This window comes from Amphibalanus amphitrite, unplaced genomic scaffold (assembly GCF_019059575.1).
Source record: "Amphibalanus amphitrite isolate SeventyFive unplaced genomic scaffold, NRLGWU_Aamphi_draft 000072F_arrow, whole genome shotgun sequence".
NCBI classification, from domain to species: domain Eukaryota; kingdom Metazoa; phylum Arthropoda; class Thecostraca; order Balanomorpha; family Balanidae; genus Amphibalanus; species Amphibalanus amphitrite.
The window spans coordinates 1,174,420-1,201,479 of NW_024881568.1; the positions used below are offsets into that span (position 1 = coordinate 1,174,420).

Here is a 27,060-nt window from a genome sequence, read left to right on the forward strand (position 1 = left end):
GCGAAACCTTTAGTACCTTTTCTTCCATCAATTTGACATCTTCTGAGGTAAAAAATTGGACCTAGCCCTCTTGATTACGTCACAGGGTCGATTTTTTAGACCCCTGCACGGCAGATTTCGGCGTCACAGACGTGAACTTCAAATAGCTGCCAAAATAAAGTTAAACCCAAGATACCTATAAGAAACCCTCGCTAAGAAACCCTCGCGGCGAGGGTTAAACCCTCGCCGGCCGAGGGGGGCGGGCGGGTGCCGCCACCCCCCTCCTAGTTTTTTTTTTCGCGATAGCTCCAAACACGCTGGAGATAGAGAGCTGAAACTTAGCATACCTGACCTTTGATTCAAGCCTGATCTTTTGACACCAACTGCATTTTCGGGTCAGGTCAGGTCACTGACCTATGACGTCATAAGTGAACCTCTGCACGGTCTTCAGATGTTGCAACTTCGCAACGCCCTCGCTGCCAGAGGAGTTTTCACAGGGAACTGAGAATTGCAGGAACTAGTATCCATTACGATTCTAACAACTTGTATATCTCGGATTTTTTTCTAAAGGTCATATGAAGTCAGGTCATTTTCGTGACCTCACCATTATAACTAAGTCAATGGGGAAAAATGAAAACTGCTTTTCTGGCGCCGGGAACGATCTCCAACTATCTCAAGCACACAGAATCGTGATTTGATGCACTCCTTGCAATACAAGATGCGTTACTTTTGCCATGTTGACCTTGCGTGACGTCATTTATGACGTCATCAAGGTCATATTAGTTTTTCGTCAATAACTCCCGATCAAATTGAGCTAGCGAGTCGGGAAAGCCGCCAGTGGATTTAGGAAGACCTGCCGAATCGAATGATATGCGACATGACCTCTTTCGACCAGCTTCGTGACCTGGGCTGGGGGCGCTGACCTGACCGTGACCTGAGGTCAACACCCTAAGTTGACCTGAGCCAAACAAAAAGTATATCATTCGACGCGCCTGAGCGAGGCGAACACGATGCTGCCAAAATCGCGGCTCTGCGGCCGTTTTTTGCGAAGTTATTCACCAAAACTGAACCGTACCTTGAGTCACTTGACCACCTCAGAGGTCACCGGTTGACTTAAGACCTTAAAATCGGGTACCAATCTCTGCGTCTCGTAACGGCGCACACGCTCGTTTTTTCTTTACACCTATAATTATAATTATAGGTATCTATAATTCTCATCTATCATTCACTCGGTGTAACTGTGGCAAATATCTAGTAACTTTTATTGAGGTTAGGTCGTTTGATCTGGTGACTGGTGACCGACCTCAAACGACCTGGGTCTTAACTTGCACATGTGCGGAAAGAAAGTATCATAATGGGTGTCAAAACCAAATGTTGTAGACATTCTCAAAAATCTGATAAGGGACATGAAAATTATCCCTCCCTCGCGTCCGACACTATTTAACGGAATCCTAGTACCAGAGGCTCAAACACTTTTATTTTGCCTCGAAGTTTCATCTCAATTAAGAACGAAGCCTGACGGGAGCTGTATCAATCGATACCACCCCGTACCGATAAATGCATTATGGCAAGAGTTTATTTAATTACTTATTTATTTTTTGCTCGCTCTGTCGAAGCTATAAACTCCCTTACAAACTAAAAAGGGCTGAAATTTGTGAAGTTTGAACTTGGTTTCAGTGCTTACCTCTGCGGGCGAAACACCGTGCAGGTCATGAAAGAGGACGAGTGATCCGAGTCCGGGTCCCCGAGCTTGATCGACACCCTCCGGACCGGAACCCGGACACAGGTGACTCCCAGCGTAAAGAAGTCGGAGTCGTTGCTCATCACCGCACAGCCGAGTCTCCGCGCCATGGCGGCGCACGGCAGGTCGGCCTCAAACAGACACTCGGCGAACGGTATCCCCAAATTTCTGAGAACCTACCGAAATAAACGGAAATGTGGCGTGTTGGCCACGGCGTTTCGGACCGGGGATTCACCTCTGCACCAGCCATATTTAAAGTTTTTTAAAAGAAATCACGAAGAAGTACCTACATAATTTGTTACCTGAGTGAATAACGTTTTCAGTAGCAGCGGGCAAGACTTCTTCTCCGCAGTCTCCGCAGTAATGTTGCCCTGCACTGGCCGTTCTATCTCTGACTTCATGCGTTGTAGTATGCTGGGAAGCTTATGACAGTCACAGTCTGAGGTGCCATCCAGAAACACCAAAGGGTAGATGTCACACCTGCAATATAATGACAGGCGGGTCACGCGCTTCTGGTCAGCGCTTCAAATTACCGTTTACTATTTATGTAGCTCCTAGTTATGCGCCTGCTAACATGTCAGCAGGGTTGTGCTCGACTCAAAAAAAATTGCCGACTCGACTCATCATTCAACTTCAGAATACCCTGACTCAACTCTGACTCAAACAAGGAGCTTATTTTTTCCCTTGACTCGACTCATGACTCAAACGGCTCAATGAAAATATGAGTTGACTCAAACTTGACTCAATTTTTTTGTTGAGTCAAGTGTGTTGACTTAAAATTGACTCAGATAAAAAAGTTGTTGAGCGGGGGGGGGGGGGGTGAAAATATCCGGCAGCAGGGCCAGGCCTAAGTTGTTAAGCGGGGGGAGAATGAAAAACTTATACAATATATTGTTTCTAAAAAGTTGAGTCAGCTGACTCATGTTCCTAAATGTTCTTGACTCAACTCAATGTCAAAAGTTTTTTTTTACTGACTCAACTCTGACTCAACTCAACACCTTAACCTTCGCCCCAGTGGGGGGGGGGGGGGCATATGTTACCACCCTGTCGCGTTTTTTGCGTGTGAATAAAAAACCTCGGCGCGTAGCGCCGCGCCGCTTATGGTAGATTTTGGTACATCAATTTTGGACAATGTGTGAAATTTTTGACCCCAGGTCATGTCAGGTCAGGTCACCAGATCAAGTAACTGACCAAGCCTAAAAAAAGTTTGCAATCATGTCCAGCCTGCAATGTCTGTCAGAAAGGTTTTAAACTTGGTGGATTGCATGCTGTTATGGACGCCTACAATTTGTATATCTCGGATTTTTTATATCCGTGACCTAAGGTCAGGTCAGTGGCGTGACCTTTCCATTACAAGTCAATGGAGAAAAATGAAAATGCCTCTAGATCCGTGTGTACGCATACGAACAGTCCAAATATTTCAGAATCACAACGATTTAGTCCACTCGTGACGACCAAGGGGTCATTTTTGCTGATAGCCTCTAGAAAGGTCATCCGAGGTCATTTGAGGCTACAAACAGTTTTTTGCCAATAACTCGCGATTGGAAAGAGATAGAACGCTGGGGATGGTTTCATTGTGTTTGTCTTGTTAAGACGCATCGACTGATATGCAACATGACCTTTTCCGGTCAGATCATGACCTTGACCTGAGGTCAAATTTTCAAGTTGACCTTTCAAGGTCAAATTATAGTTCATTCGACGCGTCTCGGCGAGGGGAACACGATTCTGGCAATAGAAATGTCGTGGCTTTTTGTAGTCGAAAGTTATTGTCGAAAAACACTTTTCGTAAAAACGGCTATTTTTGGAGTTTTTGCCCTCTGGAGGCTAAACCGTTGACCTGAGGTCAATATTGATAATGACCTTTTCAAAAGAAAAGTTCAAAAGCTACCGATTGCTGTTCCATGCGTTTTCCTAGCTATCATAGTTCCTGAGATAGCGGCATGTTTTCTGAAAAATATCATGACAATTGGCAAATTTTGACCTTTGATGACCTCTGGTGACCCCAATATTGCTCTAAGGTGAAAAATGACCGAAATACTTTCAAACGTACGCATTGAGAGCTATCGACTACTTTTTACCGCGTCTTTCTAGCCCTCTTAGTTTTTGAGTTAAAGGTGGGTGGTAACATATACCCCCCTCACTAGGGCGAAGTTGGCGGAGACCGCCACTGGGGCGCGGGTTAATATTTTTGTCCGACTCAACTCTGACTCAACTCAACAGCTCAACATTTTATCCGACTCGACTCAAATCTGACTCATTTGAGTCAGAGTTGAGTCAAATTTCTGACTTGACTCATGAGTCAAGCACAACCCTGCATATCAGTAGATTTTAATGACTGACAGACTTTTACATTGCAAGTGCATTAGACTGGCCTTAGAGGTAGGAGATAATAACTGAAAATTACGTCATAACCTTTCACTTTGACGCACGTAAAAAAAAAAAACTAGGTGTCTGCCCTCCGATATTATTCGGAAAATGTACACAGGTAAAGGATGATGGAAAATCTTTATATAACACCATCACTGCTTCGAAACCAGGTTGATAATGCCAGACCTCCTCAAATCGTGGAAGAATGTTTTCAGTTGTCGGGTGAACTCCTGGCAGACGCCTCCTCCGGGGACATTTGCAAGTCGTCCGAACAGCACCCAGAACAGGTTGTGGCCGTCAATGACCAGACGACACCGTGAGATTGGCTCCTCGCGCAGCAGGCCGCGACGCTTCAGAAACTGAGTCAGGCCGCCCACACCCATCGCTGAAAGAGGACGATCGAGCCTTCATGTAGCTTATGATATCCAGGCGCGGCTTACGTTATCTAATGTATTAATGTAGATCTGCATGATGTATCATCATAGCCACTTATTTTTGTGTCTTTCTGCAAATTTTATTTTCCACTTTTTAAAGTATTTTCCTAGAATACACTCATACTGCATTGGTCTACATATGAACTCACGGATATAGTTACATATGTGGCTCGATTGTTGAGCCTTGGCGCCTTCTCACTCACCTTTGTGTAGTCAGATGCTGAGCCGACACGGCCGTCTCCGCCGATGACCGCCGGTGACCCGCAGATAGCCGGCGGGCTGTGCGGCGGCCCCCGCCGCCTCTCACCGGCCACTGGGCGGCGATTGTGGGGACGGCGGTATCGCGGGACAGTGCAGGGGGTCAGGGGTCCACGGGGGTCCCCCGGCCGGCCTCTCCGCTGCGCAGCCATCTCGAGTGGCGGCCGGATCACCCTTCAGAAGCCCGCCCCGACAGCCGATACCGGTGCACGAGTTGTTGTGCCGCGGCTCGTGCACGCGCGGTTGAGACGTCGGCATGGAATGTTACAGCATCGCCTGCCGTGCACTGATGCAACCAGTACCAAACATGACTGCAAATGTGCCATTGCAACACACTTCACCAATAAATGAATTTGAAATACTTGAATGTCGTGCAAGAAATCAGCTGTCCTTTGTCGATTTAAACTCTCGCCGGACGTATCCGATATTCTAACTAAATGTGCAATGTGCATCTCGGGAACCAGGCATCTCGCGAAAAAGGAAGCATGTCAGCGGCCGGATGATAGACGATATAGGCAGCCGGCACACTAAACAAATAAACGACACTCGCAGAAAAAAATACTCGCAGTGATATAAGCAATAAGCATTGTGCGAGTGACCAGCAGCGTGCCCGATCGTGAATTTTACTCCGGTGTTTCACTTCTGTACGGTGTTCGGTAGCTAACTGGTGCCCGCCTGCTTCTGGCGGTTTGGGGGCTACTGAATTCGAGAGGTGTCGCCACAGTACTCGCTAGCCCTTCATATAGATGTCGGGAGGATCGTGCAAGGCACAAGGGTGGCCGGTCGTCAGCGAACAGCGCTGCTCTGTACTGTACCGACTTGATTTCATTCAGCCTTTAAACACCTCTGCTTTGGTTTTCAATTGTTTCCATGAAACCAATGCACGCCTCACTCAACAACGATTTTAGAAACCATTTTTCCATCATGAACTAAGCAGGCAAGGACAAGGAGGCTTGCGTGAAGACGTTTTAGTAGTTGACGTTTAACCCGCGCCGTGCTGGTGGCCTAAGTTTTCCGTGTCATGCTAGTGGGGGGGGGGGGGGCGTTTTCCGCCCCCCCCCCCGGCCCCGTCTAACTCAGCTTCTGGGCCACGTAGCGACAAGCGGTAAGCGGCAATCGAAAGAGTGCCAAAAGTAATGACGAAAAACATTTTTTGTCATTTTTTAGATCAGGTTAAAGGTCAGATTGCCAGAGGTCATCAAAGGTCAAATTTAGCCCATGATTTCAACAATTTTGGAAACTGCCAACGGCTAACTCGGGGACCAACAGAGCTACAGCGCCGCGGAAAAGCGCATTCGATAGCCCTTTTACAGACCTTTCTGGGTATTGTTCTCAGATTTGACCTCAGTTCAGATTCTACCTCAGGTCAACGGCGGAGCATCCATAGGGCAAAAACTCTAAAAATAGCCGTTTTCACGAAAAATGTTGTTAGGTAATAACTTTTGACTCAAAAGAGCCATGATATTAATTTTGACAACATCGTATTCCTCTCGTCGAAACGCGTCGAATGAACTATACCTACGTTGAGCTCCAAAGGTCATTTTGAAAATTTAGCCTCAGGTCAAAGTCATGACCTGATCGGAAAGGGTCATGTTGCATATCGCTCGCTCTGTATCGTCGAGCTGAACACATCTGACGTGTTTTCACCGCTCTAGCACGTCTCTATCAAAAGTGATAGTTAATATAAAAAAAAATGTTGGTGACGTTTCATCATATAGGCGGCGGAACGGGGAGGGCATCGAGGCACCGTGCCCCCCTTTGATTTTGGCATTTTAACATTAGCCCTATGGGCGTTGCATGGAAAAAAATGGGACCAAAAGTCGGCAGTGCCCCCCCCCCCTCCTTTAATTGAAGGTGTTCCACCGCTACTGGCTATAACCTGAGATGACCTCAGGTTCACACAAAGGGGTCAGAGGTGCATTTTTCCGATTCAGTGTAACATGTTCACCTATTGCACTGATGTTTGAGAGGGTTCAGAACGACATTCGTCCAAACGACGTGCATTTCGATTTTCTCCCATTGACTTATAATGGAGAGGTCGCAAAATTGACCTGACCTTAGGTCACAGATATAAAAAAACGAAATACCTACATGTTATTCATAGGTAATGTTATTCTTATCAATCGCCGAGAGTTTCAAAGTGGTCGTTGAGTCGGTGCAGCTATAGCAAGCCTTTGAACTTTTTCTGAGCTAAGGTCACTCGACGTGACGTGGTGACCGACCTGGGTCTGAAATTTTAACATGTGCGGAAAAGATGTATGAACAGATGTACCAAAATGGCGGCGCGCAGCACCGCTGTTCATGAGATATTCGCGAAAAACCTGAGGGTGGGGGGCGTAAAAACGCCCTCCATAGCTCAGCTCGGGTTAATGTGAATATTTTACGTTAATACTAACATATATTTACATACCTAACCATGCCAGGTGATCCAAGCATGGCATGCCCATTGGCATTGCCCAGGTTGTTGAGAAGCGTAAAAAAGTCCTTAGTCATGTACATCCCTACGATAAACGTCCCATGTGTAACTAGACTGACTCTTGGGCCACTTTTCGACAAAATATAACAGGTTTTCGAAAAACCGTTGAACATCATTATACGAAGGTATGCATTTAGGTGTGACTTTTCCGTGTTTTCAATTGAACTCAACGATAGATATAATGCGAGGTCAGTATGAGCAGGGAAAAAGTGCACCAAAATCAGTCTAGAAACTCAAACAGGCAAAGGTAAGTAGCAACTGCACTGACGCTTTGATAAGTGAGCGAATCGCGTAACAATTCGTGATCAGATATTTGAAAGTAACATAACTATACCTATTTACCTGCCTCATTGTTTGAACTAAGTGACGATAAAGCTGGTGAAGTGATTCGTCATGATATATGAAAGCGTTTGACACCTGAAGACAAAGTTGTCGGCGGTTATGTCGACTTTGGCATCTCCTACCCTCCTCCTCCCCTGCCGCTCATCCTCCTCATCCACGATCATCTCCCCTCAGCCGGCCGCCGTATTGGTCTCAGTCCAGACGGCACCTGTCGGCGACAATCCCGCCGTAGTGCGGCTCCGTCCAGATTGCGCCACTCACCGGCACATCCGCGCCGGCTCTGTCGGCCTTATTGCGCCGGCGGCGGCGCCTCTCCCGGGGCGATATTGTGCGGGCGCCGGCAGCGAGCTGTTCCGGCTGAGCGGCCGCCGGTGACCGAAATGAAACGGAGCCGCGCGGCCGGCGGCGGTGGCACAGAGACCGACACCGTCCCCCGGGAGACCGAGATCGGTCCGTCTGAGACCGACAGTGGTCCATCGGAGACCGAGATCGGTCCGTCGAAGACAGAGACTGGTCCATCGGAGACCGAGGCCGACCTGTCTCCGGAGACCGAGATCGGTCCGTCTGAGACAGACTGGTCCATCAGAAACGAAGACTGAGACCGCGGTCCGTCGGAGAACTTGATCTTCAGAGATCAATGCTGGGCCCGGTAACCGAGACTGATCGGACTCCAGAGACACGGCTACAGGTGACTGGCTGTACATACGTCATTGCACATTACAATAAATACAGAACGAAGTAACAAAAATAAGGAACTATCTGAATGGAGAATCTCGATATAGGCAAATGAGAGACAAAGCAAACTTCTGGGCTTCTGGCATTCTCACTTGCGTATCATTTTTCCCCAAGGCTTCATGATCGGGCAGAGAAAGGCGCTCGTTCGAAGTGGACAATGAGTTCTAGCCATCGAAAGGGAGAAAAAAAACGCAAGTCGGTAAAGCAAGAGTACCAGCACTTGGAGTCGTTATGTGGGACGTTCATTTTTCATACCTATACCTTAGAATTATTATCGACACTTTTGTACTGCAGTTAGCGATGTTATTACGGAATTTTCGTCTCATCACGTAGTTTTCGTTAGACGCCGTAAGGCCTCGGGCCTGAAAATCAAAATATAATATAGTGGTATCTATATAAACATGTCGTGTAATTGATACTCACAATTGTAAGAAGCATATGCATTTCTATTTCAAGCATTTAGGTACCTATATATATATATATCGAATAACTAAACAAAAAATGCTAATTGAACATTGCATAAAATGTAATAAAAGGGATTGTAAAATGGAATAATCGGAAAAATATCACCTATAGCCTATTATAGGTATGTAGCTCTTAGTCAACTTTTATGGAAAGGACTGATGAAAATTTAACTTAGCTTCGACGTCATTGTCAAATGTTTATGCTTATGCAGAGAGATAAAATCGATATCTTTCAAAAGCAATAAACCAAAATGACCGAAAAAGATCGCTATTGAAATAGACACGTTACAATCGTCAATATAGAAAGGACGCAAAATTACGGCGATTCTATTATTGAGTCTGACGTTAAATTTTCCTAGAGGTTGCTGTTTTGTTTGGTTTGTTCATGCATAGGTAGGTACTAATTTGACATGTCATTTTTTAATACCTAATTTTGACTAGCGTATCAAGAAAATGTCCCAATGTCTCTCTTAGATCCAACACCGACTATGCTCATCAACGGCATTCATCGGCACAGGCGCAGCTCAAGCTACAAAACAAACGACACACCGTCCAGTGTTCAATTACCGCCTACATCAACAAATAATACTGCGCTCAGGTAGGCATGGGTCCACCCCATGTAGTAAAACAATGTCCAAACTACCAGAAATGTCCCAACATGGAGTGACATGTAGGTACTAAAAACCGTCCTAACTCCCAGAATTGTAACACTTATTCAGCGCCTCACTAAGACGACTGCGGGCCCGCTTTGTTTTTGCCTGTTTTCGCCGCAGAAAACCAATGTTTCTCGTGGAGCCATACACAGAAGGCCGCTGCGCATGCAAATGCAGGCAATGCTTTGTTGGAAGCGCACAATCGGGGGGAAGTGCTCCGCTTTCAGCTGGCCAAAAGATTTCTTTGTGCGCCACCCAGGGTTAATCGGAAAAGTTAGTGTCTCTGAAACCACATCAACACGTCTGTGTGTGGTCTACAGAATTTAAAGGATGTCTCTGAATAAGCTGGGGCATGACGATGACCTAGTGGCCCATTGCATAGCTTGATGAGGAAGCGTATTGATTGTTTTGGCGCCAAGCAGCTAAATATAACTCCAGTAAAGAGTATTAAAAGAATAGTTGGTGCAAGGTACCTTTAATGCGGTATCTATCATTGCACCGAAATGCACTGACAGTGTAATGCGTACACCATTCATGTGGGCACCGTTCCACACATACACGTCATCTCCAGAACGCCGGATCGAAACTCTCCCTGTTTGGCAGCAGCTCTGCCACTGCCGTGTATTCGGCTCAGTTCACATCGGCCCGTGAGTCTGCCGTGACTGCCGGCTCAGTCACAGTCACAGTCAGTCACGGCAGCAGTCACAGTCGCAGTCACAGAGGCGACACACAGTCGGCGCCGCGTATGAAGAGCCTGTCGACAGGTTCAGCACAGACACGATCATATGGAGACATGGCGGCGCACAGCGGCGAATGACACGAGCGAACAAAGGGCATCGGGGTCGTTATGGCACGGAACATGAACTGGGTACAACACTGGACGAACGACAACCTCTCCATACCGGCGTTTCGGCTGCTCCGAGCGATCGTCCACACCGAAGCAGCTGAATTCGTCGCCCCAATGCCCGTACAAACACACAGCGCGGACTCAGGTCAGGTCAGGTCAGGTCAGATGAGCGGCAGATGAGACAGATCTGTGGTGAAGTGATGACTGGGACGATGGGTGGTCCCAGAGGCTGGACAGTGGGCATAGGGACGGAGCCGCCGACATCGCCTGGTCGGCGGACCGGCGGTGGCAGGTGACTGGCTGGGCCCTCATTGGAGGTCACCCCAGATCAGTAGACGGCGAAGAAAGCCACTATGGACGGGCTCAACACAGGGGCAGTCGGCACACGCAACGATTGGCGAAAAAAGAGCGACACGATGAGAATTCAACCCGCTTCAGGTAAACAAAAGACGGACTCAAGTCAACTAGCAATGCGCGGTATGTTTTCATGTCGAAAACACATTAATGCCCCCCTCTCTTTTCTCTTTCACTCCCTTCTTCCAACCCTCTCTCTCTCTCTCTCTCTCTCTCTCTCTCTCTCTCTCTCTCTCTCTCTCTCTCTCGCTCTCTCCTTCTCCTTTTTCGATCCACAAATAACAAAAACACCGATTGTACATAAAGAATCGCAATGTCATCCAAAATCTGGATCCAGATCCTTGATACTGCACTTGTTGGAAATTTCTACACACCAGACACCGACCCATTTGGCTGGGGGCATCACAGGACGGTCCAGGCGTTCACTGCAGCACGGAGGTCGCAGCTGCTCGCTGTTTGTTCATGTACCGCCGCCATAGCAGGCACGTCAATCTGCTACGGTCTCTTGTGCCCAGTCTAGCACAGTGAGATCACAAATTACGGCGCACGTCCCTATAGTCCCACCGCGTCCTACCACGTCCCACCAAGTCCAAGCACGTCCCGATCGCGCCCATAGACGGCGCCGATCCCATACGACCGCCGGCACTTGGCAGGTCGACTGCGGGTCCCGCTAGATCATCAGTTCCTGTCGCGGCGGCGGCGGCAGCGCAGCCACCTCTGCCGTCCGCCGCGCGCAGCTGGTCTGCGGCTGAGGGGGCGCGGAGGAGGGCGCGGACGGTGCCGGCTCGTCGGCGGCGCGGCCCGCCGGCAGCAGCGGTGGTCAGATGGCCGTCACCCGCTCCACGTACGGCGAGCGGCGGCCGTCGACGTCCGCGCCCGGCACCGGCGACAGACGCGTGTCCGAGGAGAAGGACTTGCTGCCGCAGGCGCGACTCGGCCGCAGCCGCGCCTGGCAGAACCGCACGCACGAACGGCGCACCTTGGCCAGGATGCGCGCGAACGCCTCGCGGAACTCGACGTTGAAGATGGAGTAGATGATGGGGTTGAAGCTGCTGTTGCTGTAGCCGAACCAGGTCAGCGTCTGGAAGACGAGTCGCGGTACGCACGTCTTGCAGAAGGCGGCCAGGATGTTGACGCAGAAGAAGGGCACGTAGCAGACGAGGAACACGCCCACGATGAAGCCGACCGTGGTGGCCGCCTTGCTCTCGGAGACGTGGCACCGGTTACAGGCCGGCGGCGGCGCCACGCCGTCTATCGTGCCGAACATCACCGGCTTGGTGAGCGCCTTGATGCTCTCTACGTGTCGCTTGGCGTACAGGTACAGCTGGCTGTAGATGGCCAACATCACCATACACGGCATGTAGAAGCTGATACAGCTGCTGACGACCGCGTACAGCGGCGTCAGGTCCAGCGCGCACTGCGGCAGGCCGCGCTCGTCCACCGGCTCGGCGCTGCGCCCCGGCGGCCGGTGCAGGTCCAGGGAGATGGGCAGGAACGAGACCAGTGCCGCCATCAGCCAGATGCCCACGATACTCAGCGTGACCACACGTTTGGTCATCCACCGGCCGTAGCGCAGCGGGTCCTTGATGTGGATGTAGCGGTCCAGCGAGATGGCGCACAGGTTCAGGATGCTGGCCGTGCTGCACATGACGTCGAACGCAATCCAGGTGTCGCAGTACTGCGGCCCGAACGGCCAGTACTCCAGCAGGTCGTTGGTGAGCGCGAACGTCATCACCAGGCAGGCCAGCGTCATGTCGGCGAAGCTCAGCGACACGATGTAGAGGTTGCCGATCTTGCGCAGGTTGCGGTCGGTCAGCACCGCCACACAGACGAGGATGTTGCCCGACACGGCCAGGATGATGATGGCCGAGAGGAAGGTGCCGATGAACACCTGGGCGCCCAGACTCAGCGAGGCCACGTCCTCCAGAGGCGGCTCCAGCGCCGGTGCGGAGAGCGAGTCGTTGGCGGCGGTGGCCATGATGCAGGGACGGGACTGACTGGCTGGCCGACCTCACATCGACGGACGACTCTGTGACGCAGAGAAGCCACAGATCAGCTAGGGTCAGCAGGTCAGGTCACACGTGGAGAGTATATATATACGGCGGCATAGACTACTGTATTACTCATTTACTGATATGCAGTAGTCTATGATGCCAGCAATACCCCATTGCTATCAGGTCCAATGTATTTCTTTAGTGTTGTTTCGAAAACGCTTTTCTCGGTAGATCCGAAAACAGAGGCACAAGGCAAACGGTTTCATTGATATTCTGGCCAGGTCGGCTGGTTGCGAACGCCCGTCTGCTGCCGTCAATTTATTGCAAACAAACGAAATATTTAATGATGTTTCGGGCTTTCCAACTTTAATGGAACGAGAGGAGGCACCGAACGGGAACCAGCACAGAATTTATGTTCTTTAAGTGGCTGATTCGATCAGCGGGTGACAATTCCGAGCTGTGTCACGGAAGCCGTGCTCGGGATCCGAACAGAGCTCTGTTTGACATAAACCGTATTTTAGTCGGGCTGCCACACGCTTAAACATAGGATCCACTTCTGTTTTAACTTCTGTCTGCATATACTCACCAATCATATACCGTTCGCGAACATGTCTACACTCGATATGTAGTTATGAATTGGGGTACTTTCTTTTCCTACGCCTAACCCTCCACCTGGCTGAACTTTTTCGGCCGGATTTTAGTTAGACGGGAAGCTGCCACAGCTGAACTATCACTCAGCTGTGCTCTTTATGGCTATTTTATAGTTCTGCATGAGTGACGCTCTAAGTTACAGTTCAAACAGTTCAAACTGTTACAGTTCAAACACGTAAATCACGCAGTAGACGTCAGAGGCCGCCTGGTGACGTCATCTGTGATGTCATAACGTAGCTCCGGCCTGTGCTCAGCGCCGCTGACCTATGCGCTTGGACGATGGTGTGAGCCATCTCTTCCAGCACCGGTATAGGTAGAGTTCAGTCGTCTGTCAACGGAGCCAAAAGAGTGTCAGCCACCTGGCTAAGGAAAGAGAGAGGGAGAGATCGAGGGGGCGAACCAAGAGCATTAGCTGTTATCCAATTCGTATTACTACCGTCATTTAACAAACTGAAATTGAGCAGCCGCATAGTGACACTTCCAATCAAAGTAGCTGCTAGTATGCTGTAATGTTTCAGAAAAAATGCAAGGGATCATACGACTCACTTAAGAAGTGAGCATGTTCGGGAAGTGAGCGTATTCTTGATCTAAATCAAAAACACTTCTAGGAAGAGTTCGTAAGCCGTAACACCTCTGTGATGGAAAGCCTGACGTAATCTGTTTCTCAAAGTGAAACATTTCTCGAGTTATGGAACCAATTAGTGGGTATTCTGAAAGACATCAAGCTCTTTAATCGATGAAGGCAGGTATGTATTACAACTTAACATAGGTTCAGTCGAATGTTGACTCGCTCATCTCCCAGTTTCCCGCCTTTTCACACGGCCTCAGAAATACCCGTACTTGTGGACGCAGCGGAGAATATATGCCCCTGGTGCTATTTCCATGATGGAACTGTGGTGCCCCCGCCAATATAACCAGCAGGGCTGGAGGAATATGTTCAGCTGTTCCGTTGTTACAGTATAGAGAATAGAGAAAGTCTGGTCTGTGTGGAGATGATCCGGAGGGTCTAGAGCTGCGGTGTGCTGCTGTCGCTTTGGCTGTGTGATCTGTGTGGCCAGTGATAGATGTGGGGCTGCCCTGCGTTACTGTCAGCTGGCCGTGTACTCTGTGTGGGCTATAGGACAGGAAGGTATAGTAGGCGTGAGGCTGCGGTGCGCTGTTGTCGCGTGCCGGGTTCAGTCGCACTGTAAGGATTCCGCCGGCGCTGGCGGAAACAGCGTCACAGACAGACACACGCGTCTGTCACAGTGACCGGCGAAAAAAAGCATCGGGTTTCGCCGAAAATATCCTCCGAGTACCGTAGAATAATGTACTAATGCTTACGTAACAGTGCATATCAAATCATTCACTTCCGTTGCCTTCTTGATAACTTATTTCTGAAAGGATATTGTCAAGGATTAGCGTTCTGAAAAGACAGCCAAAGCTCCCAATTAGGCACACTTTGGACAAGGTCTCCAGTTAAAGATACCAATTAAATTCCCTTGATTATTTCAAATCTGTATGCTGTTGATACATGTTGACGTATACGCTAAATAAGTAGCCAATATCAGTCATCAGTCATTGTTGAAATTGTTCAACAGAGCTCATGTAACACAAATACATACATTTGATGAATGTCTACCTTTTGACCTTCACCCACCCGGTAAGTCACTCTGAACGCCCAATGGGGGCGGTTACCACAGATGGTGGCCCTGGGAGCGGCCATTTGCATATTGCATATGTGTCCGCTCGTCGTTCACAGTTCGCCTACGGAGATGAGATGACGAAGTAATGAAACGGAAAGTGTGTTGACAAACTGTGCCGACATCAGAGCCAGGCCTGATCAGCGCGCTACTCGGAGGCGCGGCCGTGATGAGGTGGTGAATTTCAAACGACCCTCCCCCTCCCCTCCCCGCTCAGTAACACCCCCTATGCTCTGTCCAGGGAGGTACTCTTACTCAGGCGTGACAGATTGACACGACGTCCACAAAACAGGCGAGTTGGGTACACAGGCGCATTTTCGACACATCACTACGCACAACACCGACAGGAAACGCTGAGCGCATGCGTTGTCCAATCCCGCGAGAGTCAGGCTATGCATTGATTAAAAGCTAACTATGCGGCTGGGGATATTTTTTGCGAGTAAGGTCTTACATGGTTATTTATTTGCTACGCACTGTAAATGTGTATCTTTTTACCAGTCTGGCCATGGTGACCATACTTATTTAATCCGTATGTATATTGCATATGTCTATGTCTATGTTATTATCTGTAAGAAGCCAAACCTGCAACGATTTAGTACATGCAGAGTTAGCTTCCCCAGACGGCAAAGCAGTGGTCCAAGAAATTCAAATTTCCTTTCTGAGGAAGCTCACAAGCCGATCTAATTTTGTAGGCAGCCCAGCTCACTTTGCCATGCAACTGAACAGGCAGGCAAACACAGCCGCGAGCTCATATATCGGTAATATTATGAAAGAAACACCAGGGTCCATTCGCGAGCGGAGCCTTCAAAACATACACATGAAAATAACAGGGTCTGAATCTTCCAGGAGAAAAACATACATCGATTTTAATGCTGATTTTACGGTTCACCCGATATATACTAACAATGTTTCAGAACGGGCTCGTACAGCACTTACACGACTAAGGCTATGCTCACACCGCCTTAGAATAGAGACAGGGAGGTGGGCTAGAATCCCAACAGAAGAGAGGCTATGCTCCTGTCGGCTCGGTGTGCAAACAGAGGCGCATGTACTTTTAGACTGCCCAATCACTGAGCCACTTAGGAGAAATTTTACAATGCTGAGCTTTGATAGTTTGGCAAGCTTGATGAAAAGTAGTCCAAAGGATTTGGCCATATACTCTCAGAGAGTTTTGCTGGCATGTGAGAACGTATGACGCGACGGATTTTAACGTGGTGTTTAGGTATAGTTTTAATGGACGCTGGTTCTCTGTATGAAATGTTTGACGGTTTTAATATGTTTTGTATATGATCTGTTTTGATGGACACTTGTCTTCTGGGTTTTATCCATCTAGTACCTAAGACTGTGTCAATAAACTACTACTACTACTATATCTATGTTAGTAATAATGCATGGTATACTCATTAGTCCACAGTCAAGTTAATACATCCGGCTAAAGCATTTCTGTTGTTTTCAGTGATAAAGGTATCCTCCTATTCGGTCCAATAAGTTTATCGCATTATTTCGCCAATGGATGCTATACCTACAACACTTAAACCCAATGCTACCTTTAAACTTCCCCAGTCATCATCAGAGTAGGTACCATAATATTGTAGGAATGATATACGAGTATAGGTATGGCTTCCAGAACAAAGACAAAAAATGATGACGTCATCTCAGTTACAATAGCTTTGTGAGCATGGGCTAGAGGCACGCTGCACAATGCACACCGACGTACACACAGACACTTACACATGGGTACTACTAACTACATCTACCGCCCGTATACGCGCAATAGGCCGACTTACAGCTACTGGCTACATGATACCTGATACGAACTGAGAACAGCATCTGACCAAGTGTAGACCGGACCAATTCGGCAAAATCATTATGGAAATAATGGCTTTCGGAGCGCGGTAGCTCCGCTATGAGGAACATGAGCCATTGGTGTCATACAATGTTGGAAGGTACGCTATTCACATGAACTCACACAACTGAAATGCAGGTAGGTATGTGCATGCGGCGTTGTGCAGTGAAGGCTAAACACATTAATTAGTTCAATTGCATAAGCAAAACAAGTAATACATGATATGCCGTAAAACCAACGCAGAAAACCACGCAGAAAGTGCATTCGCAAGTCGCAACGCATTGTCTTCTCTCGAGTCAGGCGGTGCAGTATACATTCAGGCGCGGAATACTACTGCCCTCTAGGGAGAAAATGTGAACTATTCCATGGTTACCGAGTAAGGCGGTGCAGCATACCTTCAGGCGTAGTACAACGCTGCCATCTAGGGAGAAGACTATGAACCACCGCTGCCAGGCGTTGCAGCATACCTTCAGGCGTGGTACACTACTGTCCTCTAGGGAGAGAACTTGGTACCACTCCTGGCTCTCGAGTCTAGCGGTGCAGCATACTTTCAGGCGCAGTAGTATATTGCGTTCTAGGGAGAGAGCTTTGAACCAACGCTGTTTGTGAGGCAATAATTTACGTCACCCGTTTCCTCAGTTATAAAAACGGCCAGCTTGCGTCACGTGCTGCTCATATCGCCAGCAGTCTACTTCACGGAATATGCACCAGTATGTATATTTTTGTGCTTATTAATGTGGCGGAGGCGACCAAAGCGTAGGATGCCAGCGTTTATTAGGCGGCGGCACATCTTTAGCTCGGGCATGGGAAGGAAAGAACGGAAGCCCACTTTGGGACGCGTTGGTGATGTGATTCATGATTTAAGATTTCAATTAGGCTACCCCACACTAAGCGAAAAAAGGCCCAAAGGCCCTACTAAATCAGACCCTGAAGCTTTAGGCCCAGGTCACATGGCTGCGGCTAATGCTGCTGATTGAGTCGCTCGACAGCCACCTGAATAATGTTCATTTTTAATTCTTCTTAGATGTTAAATAGGTGGCTTCAGCGTTTTGAAACAGATATAAATCGCTTGTGACTTGGCAAATGTTGGATACGCTCATAAAATGATAAACCTAACACATATATCCTTTTGACATTTACAAAGGCTCCCCTGAAATATTATGTTTCCCTAGCTAGCATATGTCATTTAACGACACCTCATTAACCCGCGCCGTGCTGGGGGGGGGGGCGTTTTTACGCCCCCCCCCTCAGGTTTTTCGCGAATATCTCAAAAACGGCGGCGCGCAGCGCCGCCGTTTTTGGTACACGTGTTCCTACATCATTTCCGCACATGTTGTGAAAATTTCAGACCTAGGCCGTTCAAGGTCAGGTCACCAGGTCACGTCAAGTGACCTTACCTCAGAAAAAGTTCAAAGGCTCGCTATAGCTACACCGACTGAACGATCACTTTGAAACTTTCAGCGATTGATATGAGTAACAGTATGTATAAAATGTATATCTCGGATTTTTGATATATGTGACCTAAGGTCAGGTCAATTTTGCGACATCTCCATTATAAGTCAATGGGAGAAAATTGAAATGCGCCTCTTTTGGACGAATATCGTTCAAAACGCTCTCAAACATCGGTTCATAGGTAAACATGACACACTGAATAGGAAAAATGCACCAGTGACCCCTCTGTGTGCCCCTGAGGTCATCTCAGGTCATGATTGGTCGCCAGCAGTTTTTTGGCTATAACTTTTGATAGAGACGTGCTAGAGCGGTGAAAACACGTCAGATGTGTTCAGCTCGACGATACGGATCGACTGATATGCAACATGACCCTTTTCGGTCAGGTCATGACCTTGACCTGAGGTCAAATTTTCAAAATGACCTTTCAAGGTCAACGAATAGTTCATTCGACGCGTCTCGACGAGAGGAACACGATGCTGGCAAAAGTAATGTAATGGCGCTTATGAGTCAAAAGTTATTGACGAAAAAACGTTTTTCGTAAAAACGGCTATTTTTGGAGTTTTTGCCCTCTGGAGGCTAAACCGTTGACCTGAGGTCAAATCTGAGAACATTACTCAGAAAGGTCTGTAAAAGGGCTATCGAATGCGCTTTTCCGCGGCGCTGTAGCTCTATCGGTTCCCGAGATAGCCGTTGGCAGTTTCCAAAATGTTGAAATAGTCAACATTTTACCTTTGGTGACCTCTGGTGACCTGACCTTTGACCTGACCCAAAAAATGACCGAAGTGTTTTCGTCCTTATTTTTGACGCTCTTTCGATTGCCGCTTACCGCGTGTCGCTACGTGGCCCAGGAGCCGAGTTAGACGGGGGGGCGTGAAAACGCCCCCCCCCCCCAGCACTCGGCGGAAAGTTCAGGCCACCAGCACGGCGCGGGTTAAGTGCCTGTGCTCCCTGACGTGACCAATTTACTGGTCACCCGTAACTGACCTCTCTTCAGTACAAGACAGCGTGATCATATGACGCTCAGCGGCGGGTGAGCCGTTGGGTACCGCCGCTCGTTCGGCACACAAGTAGACCGCCGCATAGTTCCCACCGTGGCGGGAGGACTCTGCGTGGTGACGGGAGGACTCCGAACGAAGGAAGGACTCCGTACTGCGGAAGGACTCCGTGCGACAGAAGGTCTCCGTACAATGACGAGTGATTTTGCTTTCTGCACCTGTGAGAAGCTGTGCATTTCTCGGTTAAGGTCCAGCACTTAGCGTCGTTCTAATTGGAAGTTCACACCCTCGTAAAACGTTGTCCGTTGCGTTATCAAGAGCCACATTGAGTCGTGCACCCGTGTGAAGATCGGTGCGACACGACCACCCTGACTAAGCTGTCATCTGTGGCATTCCAGCCATCTCAGCGGGGCCGGGCTCCGCGTACGGACCGATATCATCCATAACTGACCACCGATTGGTATGGTAATCGAGCGGCGGTCACGCCGCGAGCAGATCGACCGGCTAATGGGAATGTAACACCACCGAGCGAGTAGGGAGGTGACGGCGCGGGTATATCTTCCGGGCTCGGCCGATTGCTGGTGTGCCGTATGTGAGAAGAGTACCGAGCTATGGGGTGGACTGAGAGCGCGCTGTGAATAGCGGTACACGTGAACACGAGCTTGCTTTGTGTCCGGAGTTTAGGGGCCCTGAATTAGTTGTTTGCCGCTGGTGGAAGGCGGTGGAATGAGGCAGGAGAATGATGGCCGCTGGCTGGGGGAAGCGGAGGAAAAAAACGAACTGGAAGAGGAGGCGGCGCGGCGGTGGGGGCAGGGGTGAGGAGGGCGGCGTATGGCCGGCTCATTAAGGCCGAGCCGTCAGTGCCGAGCTGCACCGGCCGCTGAAGGCGCTGTGTCGGATGATGAACGGAGCGCGCCCGCCACTGTCCGGCTTCCCGGCGCCGCATTAGCAGCGGCCGGCGCGGCGGCGGGGAGGGGACGGGGAAGGGCCGGGGGACGGGGACGGGGTCAGCGGTCCCCGGGGACGGCCGGCCGGCCGGCAGGGCAGCACGGACGGCCATCCCGGCTGACAGATGGACTCACGATGTGCAATGGGAGGAGGGCGCTCTACACGACTAACGAATGAATGGCTCGACGCGTAATGCACTTGTGCCGTCGACAGAGGCGACAGAGGAACTCCATTCGGCCGAGGGCCCAACTGAGCGATGCTTGCCGGTTTTGGGAGCTTAGCTCAACGTAACTTGGGTAACGCAATAATATATCACTCTATTGGGGCAGACGGGAAGTTCAACAGGACAGCAGAGTTATGCAATATGCATACCTATGTGGACTGCCGACGAGGACTGGATTACTTCTCTCTTTTTTTTCGTTAAGGACTATGTCGAAGTTTGTAATGGCCTGAAATAAAACACTGAGTTTGCATTTAGATACAGATTAGCAGACGTGCTGTGCAAAAGCGGTGACATTCTCTGGAATTCTAAGAATTCTATTTGCACTATTAATGCCCAATGTCTAGTAATGCGTTTGGGCTCACCAAATCTGGGCTTTTGGGGGTCGCAGAGCGATCGATATAAAATCGATAGACTGCTACTTTTTACATAACTTTAAAACCTTTGCGGTCGATGTCGCACAGGCAGATGCAGCAGAATTGATGTGACTGAGGCTTTGCTTGAAACATGAGCGTTCGTGATGCGTGTACGTCCTCAGCGTTTTCATCGGTTTCAATGCTGCACTACCTGTGCCAGGCTTGAAAAGAAATTACTCTAAGTGCCAAGTGGTAAAGCCAGTCCGATGAAGTATGTAAGCGCCCTGTACCCGGCGTTCCACACTGCCCGCCGGCGGCGCAGCCACAGGTCGTATACCGTCGCTGCCGGCACCAGTCCGGCGCCGATCGGCCACCGATGCGTCGATCGGCCGACGGCGCTTACTTATGCAAACAAGCGGACGGCGGAGCTTTTTAGTAAGACAGAGCGGCAGGTGCATTATCTTGAGCATGTTTTCGCGCAGGTTCGCACCAGCCCAGATAAGGCGCGCTCGCTGGAGGCAGGTGGAACACGGTGCCAACGCCCTGGTGGTTTGAAAGCTTAAGGCACTGGCCAGAAATACCCGAGCGGACAGCGACAGGACAGCTGCTCCAGCGTCACACAGAACGGGCAGCGATTATCCACGAAATGTGGGCCGGCAGCATAGCAACCAGGCCAAACACCCGACCGCCAAAACAGTTCGATAAGGGCTTTACCGCATCCGTGAATACACCGGCTGCCGGTAAAACGGCATTTGAAAAATGAAGCGTCATTTTTGCCACCGACATGTTGGGCTTATCGACCCTTGTGAGCATTTATCAAAAGCCTCTGAAAGGCTGTTGGGTGAATAGTCAGCAACCAACGTCTGATGTATCACTACAACTGTATCATTTGAATGGAACGTGATTTTCAACGGATCACGACGCACAGCACTGACGCAAACTACCCATAGGAACAGTCGGAATGCAGATAATTCCTGTGCCACCTGCAAGTGCCACTATCGCTAAGAATCTGAAAACTTTAATGGTATCCTTAGGAGTCTCCGTTTGATGGTTTGCAAAACATACATGCACCCACAAATTCGTCTCCAGTATCTATTAGCTGCACATGCATTATTCTTGTTTTCTGCATATATTTCGCCACGCCGACACATCTGAACAGATATGAGGTACGCTTTGAACGCAAGCTATCTGACTCTTGAATCTGTTGGCAGTTGGCATATGGGAGCGCTTCCTTTATGACGTAATTATCTGGGTACCTCAGTGCCTTTGATCCCACTATCCAACGCGTCCTTGTGGATCGAGTCTGTTGGTCCTTCCATGTGCGAGAAACACACCGTCCAGTAGACAATGTTGAACAAAATAAACACGATCGGGTAAACGTACAGCGCGCCTCGCTGCATCTTGTGACAGAACCGCAGGATCTTGCCCATGAGATCATCCTCGTCCTCAGCCGAGTGCTGAGGCTCACCGTCCCCGGGCGCCCTGGCTTTGGCTCCGATGGCGTACTTGCGGAAGATCTCGACTACCGTCTGCCGGCGGGCCTGGCCGGTGAGGACAAACGTGGGCGCCGCCCTCTTCCTCATGTTGCCCATGATCATGCTCTCCATGCGAACGTCCACTAGACAGTTGACGACGGCGAAGAAGGAGAGGAAGGTGCAGACGCACATCCAGACGTCGATGGCCTTGACGTAGCTGGCCTTGGGGACGTACTCGCTGCCGGCGGCGAACAGCGACACCATGGTGAGCATGGTGGTGATGGTGAGCAGCATGCGGCCCTGCGCCATCTCGGCCGGGATCAGGAACGACACCCATGACACCACCACGAACAGGATGGACGGGATGTAGATCTGCATCATGTAGAACATAATCTGCCGCTTCAGGATGACGTACATGTGCACCTGCGCGCGCTCCAGCGGACTCTTGCTGCCCGAGTGGAAGGTTCTGCTGTGCGCTCTCGCGGAGGCACGGTGAATTTCGTAAGAGAACTGGGATAGTGTCGATGTGGAGTAAGACAATGGATTATTGTCTGCCCACGTTAGATTTAGTTCGCACGGGTTTCTTCCAAAACTTTGCAAGGCAACATCACAAATTTGCACATCCATCGGGAACAAGGCATAATTGAATGGACATGACAACTTCAGAAGAAGGTACTGATTCGCAAACAGTGTATAGTTTCTGTACATTCTGAAACTTGTTGATGGCACAAATATCACGGGACTTATAACGCTTGCTGCATTGGGAATGTACAAGTCTGGAAGCCACAAAGAATCCTTTACGGTTGGAGCAATTTCTATGAATTCTCCGCGCATATTTTGCTCCGGCGGTGCGAGGCGGTAGTCTTCCCAGGAGTAGCGTAAATATGCAGACATTGTCACAGCGCCATTCGTTACCAAGCTTATTTCAGAAACGTGAACAGATAACTGAACCTTAGTCGGTGGCGGCAGTCCCTCCTTGCAGTTGAATATCTTTGGCACTTTAGGAGCACGCAGGTGAATTCTGGCGTCGTGCAACGTTGGTCTTCGCCGCTTCATATAATCTCTCGGCGTTAGAATAAGGCCATCAAATTTTGCCTTTGAATCATCGTCTTGAAAAATTGATCGACCTTGAAGAAATCCGTATGCAGCCGAGCTGTTCATTAGAGAAATACCCTGTACAATATTCCCTGATAGAGCAATGATCAGCATAACAATGAAGCACCTCATCTTTGACTGCTTGCCTTCTCTGGATTATATGAGATAACGGATCATAGTTATATCCAAACGATTTCTCTAAGTGACATTTACAAAAGAATAACCTCTATAGATATTAACGGTTTTGTACCATGATACAAGCAGGCAAATATTTAAAGGAACAAAATATGTGTAATGATGAAAGCATACTTTGCAACTCAAAGTGAGTGAATTCAACAGCGACTTTTCAATTCAGATGTGAAACACGTGGTTTGGTGAGGCACTTACAGCAGCGGTAGCTGAACAGTTGGCTGCGATTTTGATGAAACAGGGAAAAGCATGTTTCCAATGTTCTTGCATGTCTTTAGCTCAGCATCTCCATCATTTCTATCGGTTGTTACTATATGCTAATCGACACGGTCAACAAATGAACCGTGTTGGGTGCTCTTTGAAAGTTATGCAAAAAGTTACCGACCAGTTCAAAACCGAACACGTTTGCTGACTACACATGCATTGCTGTTCACAAACTAGTCAGGTGTGCAATATAAGCCCCTTCCTGGTGCTCTTCTTTCGGCTGGGTACCTGCTCCAAAGCCGCACACGGGAGTTACCTTGCAGCCTAGCACCATGAGTCGCGGGAGAAGTAAGTCCAGCCACATTAATAGCTTTTCTGCCAATAATCGTAAGCAGATTACCTGTATCGTGTGCGAACGGATGAGACAATCAAGCATATTCTCCCCCCCCCCCCCCCGTGAGGAGTTGTACGTGATTTGCTAGAGGGTATTGATTCTAGGGTATATTTACTTGTATCAATAATGGATATGCGTGTGAATGAGTGCTCCCCCTCTTCCTCTCCTTCTCTCTCTCTCTCTCTCTCTCTCTCTCTCTCTCTCTCTCTCTCTCTCTCTCTCTCTCTCTCTCTCTCTCTCTCTCTCTCTCTCTCTCTCTCTCTCTCTCTCTCTCTCTCTCTCTCTCTCTCTCTCTCTCTCTCTCTCTCTCTCAAAACACAAACGCGTATACATATTACTCTATCTCTGCTCCCCGATGTCTGCCCTGTCGCCGTCTGAGTTGTTTTCTCTGTCTTTTTCTGCGTCCCAGCAGGGTGTCATTTCCGGCTGTCCAGAGACAGCTGACACGTCACCACGCCCCCGGGCCAGTCGAGGACATCGCTGCTGACCTGTCACTTCAGAGCGGAGCCGGTCGGAGAGGCACAGCGCCGCCCACAGTCGCCGCGGGCTGTTCAGACGGCGCACCCGTCCCCCGGCCCACTGAGCCCGGCCAACAAACACATGGATTTGAGCGCGCTGGAGCCGCGTCGTCTCACGGCCAAAGTCGCCGAGGTGACAGTCGGGGAGTCGCATAGTCCTATAGGTGCAGTGAACGAGGGTGAAACAAGCTGAAATCTGTCTATGTAGTTTTACGCAATAGCCAATATCATGCCTATTTGACGTGACGAGAATTGGAGGATAGCATTCATGAAAAACTTACATCAACATTTTCATGATTGATATCATGATTGATGATTAATATCATTCAATTGATGATGACACCTTTTCAATTGAAACCAATGAACCTGGGACACCGACTATTGTCGCGCAGATTGCCTCGAGCAGCTCACGTTAAAAAAAAAAACTATGAGCCGCTTAGAATTATCGTTCAACGCCTTGCTATTTTCAATAGGTAACGTATGGCTCTGCAAACATGGTTTTGCTACATTCGATACGTTTTTTTTTGTTGTCGTAAGAATTGCGATCCTGGTTAATTTTTCTCGTAACTTTCTGATGAAAAAGCTATTGTAAAAAGCGCCAGTAAAAATATAATTTATTGTTTTCATGAAATGGGAAGAACAAAGGTTTTGCCAGAGGTCAACTATGTTGACATACTTAGTGCGAAAGTCGTTTATGTGCTACCGACTACGTACTTTTGGAGCCCTTCTAGCTCATTTTGCTGAGGAGCCTTAATCTATGTGAAATAGCAATGTTTGAACCTTCTCCGCGATCTGTGGTGGTGTTTGAAGCTTAGGTATCGGTAACATGGCCGAAGCAATATTAATCGGCTCTCTTGTGACTTACCAATGCGTTTGCTATACTTACCAATGCGTTTGCTATTTGCTTCTCGCAAGACTGCTATTTTCGATACCCCTGGTAACCTGTCGCCAACAAACTCCCGTTGCGACCGCCATGCGGGTTAGTTGATTAACACCTAATCATGCGCTATATCTTTCTCTGTCACACCGTTTATGTTCATCAGTCCTTAAAGGTAGTGTGCCACCTTCGAATGATTTCCAATTTTATTTTTCCTAGGATAAGAAGCTTCTGTTTTTACCTAATATCGCAAAAAAATCAAAAATGGGCCTAAAATAGTGCTTTTTTTCGCCTAAAAGTTTATCGGTTTTTCGATATGTATAACAACTGTAGTGGGCTGACCTGCAAACAGGCGTCGGCAACAATCACGAATGCGGCGCACATGAGACAATAAGCAAAGGTTATTATAGACTTAAGACGTACGGGAATGAGTTATCAGCTGTCTAATCGTAGACAACACAATGTCGAATTCAAACTGTAAGCCTGTATTGGTATTGTTTCTTTAATTTGGCTGTCAAACATTAATTTATGGTTTGAAATATTATTTTATGTAAAATAATTGATATGAAACAGCCGTCTCTAAAGTTATGACCCCATCTCACCACATGAAAGTGGCAGAAATGACAATGATCAGCTGACGCATTTTTCTTGGCCGAAGTCAGAGCGCGCGGCCCGACGCACCACCACCGCACCACAAAGTATGAGCAGAAGCCGCGCCCAAAGCCAGGGCCCCGGTAACGTGAGGTAGCCGAGTCGGGGCAGCGTGCGCTGACCCAAGCCGGGGCCGCGGCTTTGGGCGCGGTCTACCGCATCCCCGCGGGCAGCCCCGGGCTATCACATGACACCGGGAGGACGCGCGGCCCCGGCTTGGGTCAGCGCACGCTGCCCCGACTCGGCTACCTCACGTTACCGGGGCCCTGGCTTTGGGCGCGGTCTACCGCACCACCTAACAGGCGTGTTCGAAACCGCAGGAGATGATGATGAACGGGTTTATCGAAACTTGATTGGATGAGCCTATCGGTAATAGCGATTTCAGTGTGTGCATTTACTGTTCATAGTGGTGTGAAATGTGGTTGGGGTACGACCGACAACCCGTCGGGGCGAATTTCGCACTAGGGTACTCAAAATTTGAAGAATTTAAGACGTTTCCATGAGTTTTGAAGGTATGGATAAGTTCTAAAAATCCGGTTCTCCTTATCTGGGCCATTAACTCCATACGGTCCAGGAAAGCTGGCACACTACCTTTAACCAAACGGCGCACTGACCTGTGTGCTCTGGTCGGTCCTGCTCCAGCTCCAGTTGCTCCAAGCCACTAACTGCGACCTGGACCGCTCTCCGTCCGTTCTCCGCCCGCTCCCCGCCCGCTCTCTGTCGGCTCCTTTCCGAGCGGTGCGCCACAGGTGACTGAGGCGGCACAGTCGGTGGGTGGCCGGCGACCCTTCGGCGTGTCGTCGGACGGCCGGGGGTTCATACTGGCGCAAATATCAGCTAAAATACCAGCTTATATGACCAGC

General features: G+C 49.1%; 2 protein-coding genes across 3 annotated transcripts in view; both read right to left on the reverse strand.

The window, feature by feature from the left end:
- Nucleotides 1-10,040: 10,040 nt before the first annotated feature.
- The window catches only part of LOC122379153 (dopamine receptor 1-like), a 31,351-nt gene continuing 14,331 nt past the window's right edge, over nucleotides 10,041-27,060 (reverse strand). Inside the window, exons 1-2 of one of the 2 annotated variants that reach the window (XM_043361107.1) lie at nucleotides 26,812-26,952; nucleotides 10,041-12,679 (exon numbers count right to left, since the gene is read on the reverse strand). In XM_043361107.1, the coding sequence (XP_043217042.1) occupies nucleotides 11,471-12,628 (1,158 nt within the window). In that variant the 5' untranslated portion in view covers nucleotides 12,629-12,679; nucleotides 26,812-26,952 and the 3' untranslated portion in view covers nucleotides 10,041-11,470. Of the gene's footprint in view, nucleotides 12,680-26,811; nucleotides 26,953-27,060 lie in introns of those variants that run through there. The other variant, XM_043361108.1, reaches the window with a different exon arrangement.
- On the reverse strand, nucleotides 22,039-22,686 carry LOC122379137 (glycine receptor subunit alpha-2-like). The gene has a single exon (XM_043361083.1). The coding sequence runs from the start codon at nucleotides 22,684-22,686 to the stop codon at nucleotides 22,039-22,041; it is 648 nt and encodes a 215-aa protein (XP_043217018.1).

Coding starts and splice junctions, on each gene's coding strand:
- LOC122379137 (XM_043361083.1), bottom strand. CDS start 22,686: ATGTACGTCATCCTGAAGCGGCAGATTATGTTCTACATGATGCAGATC.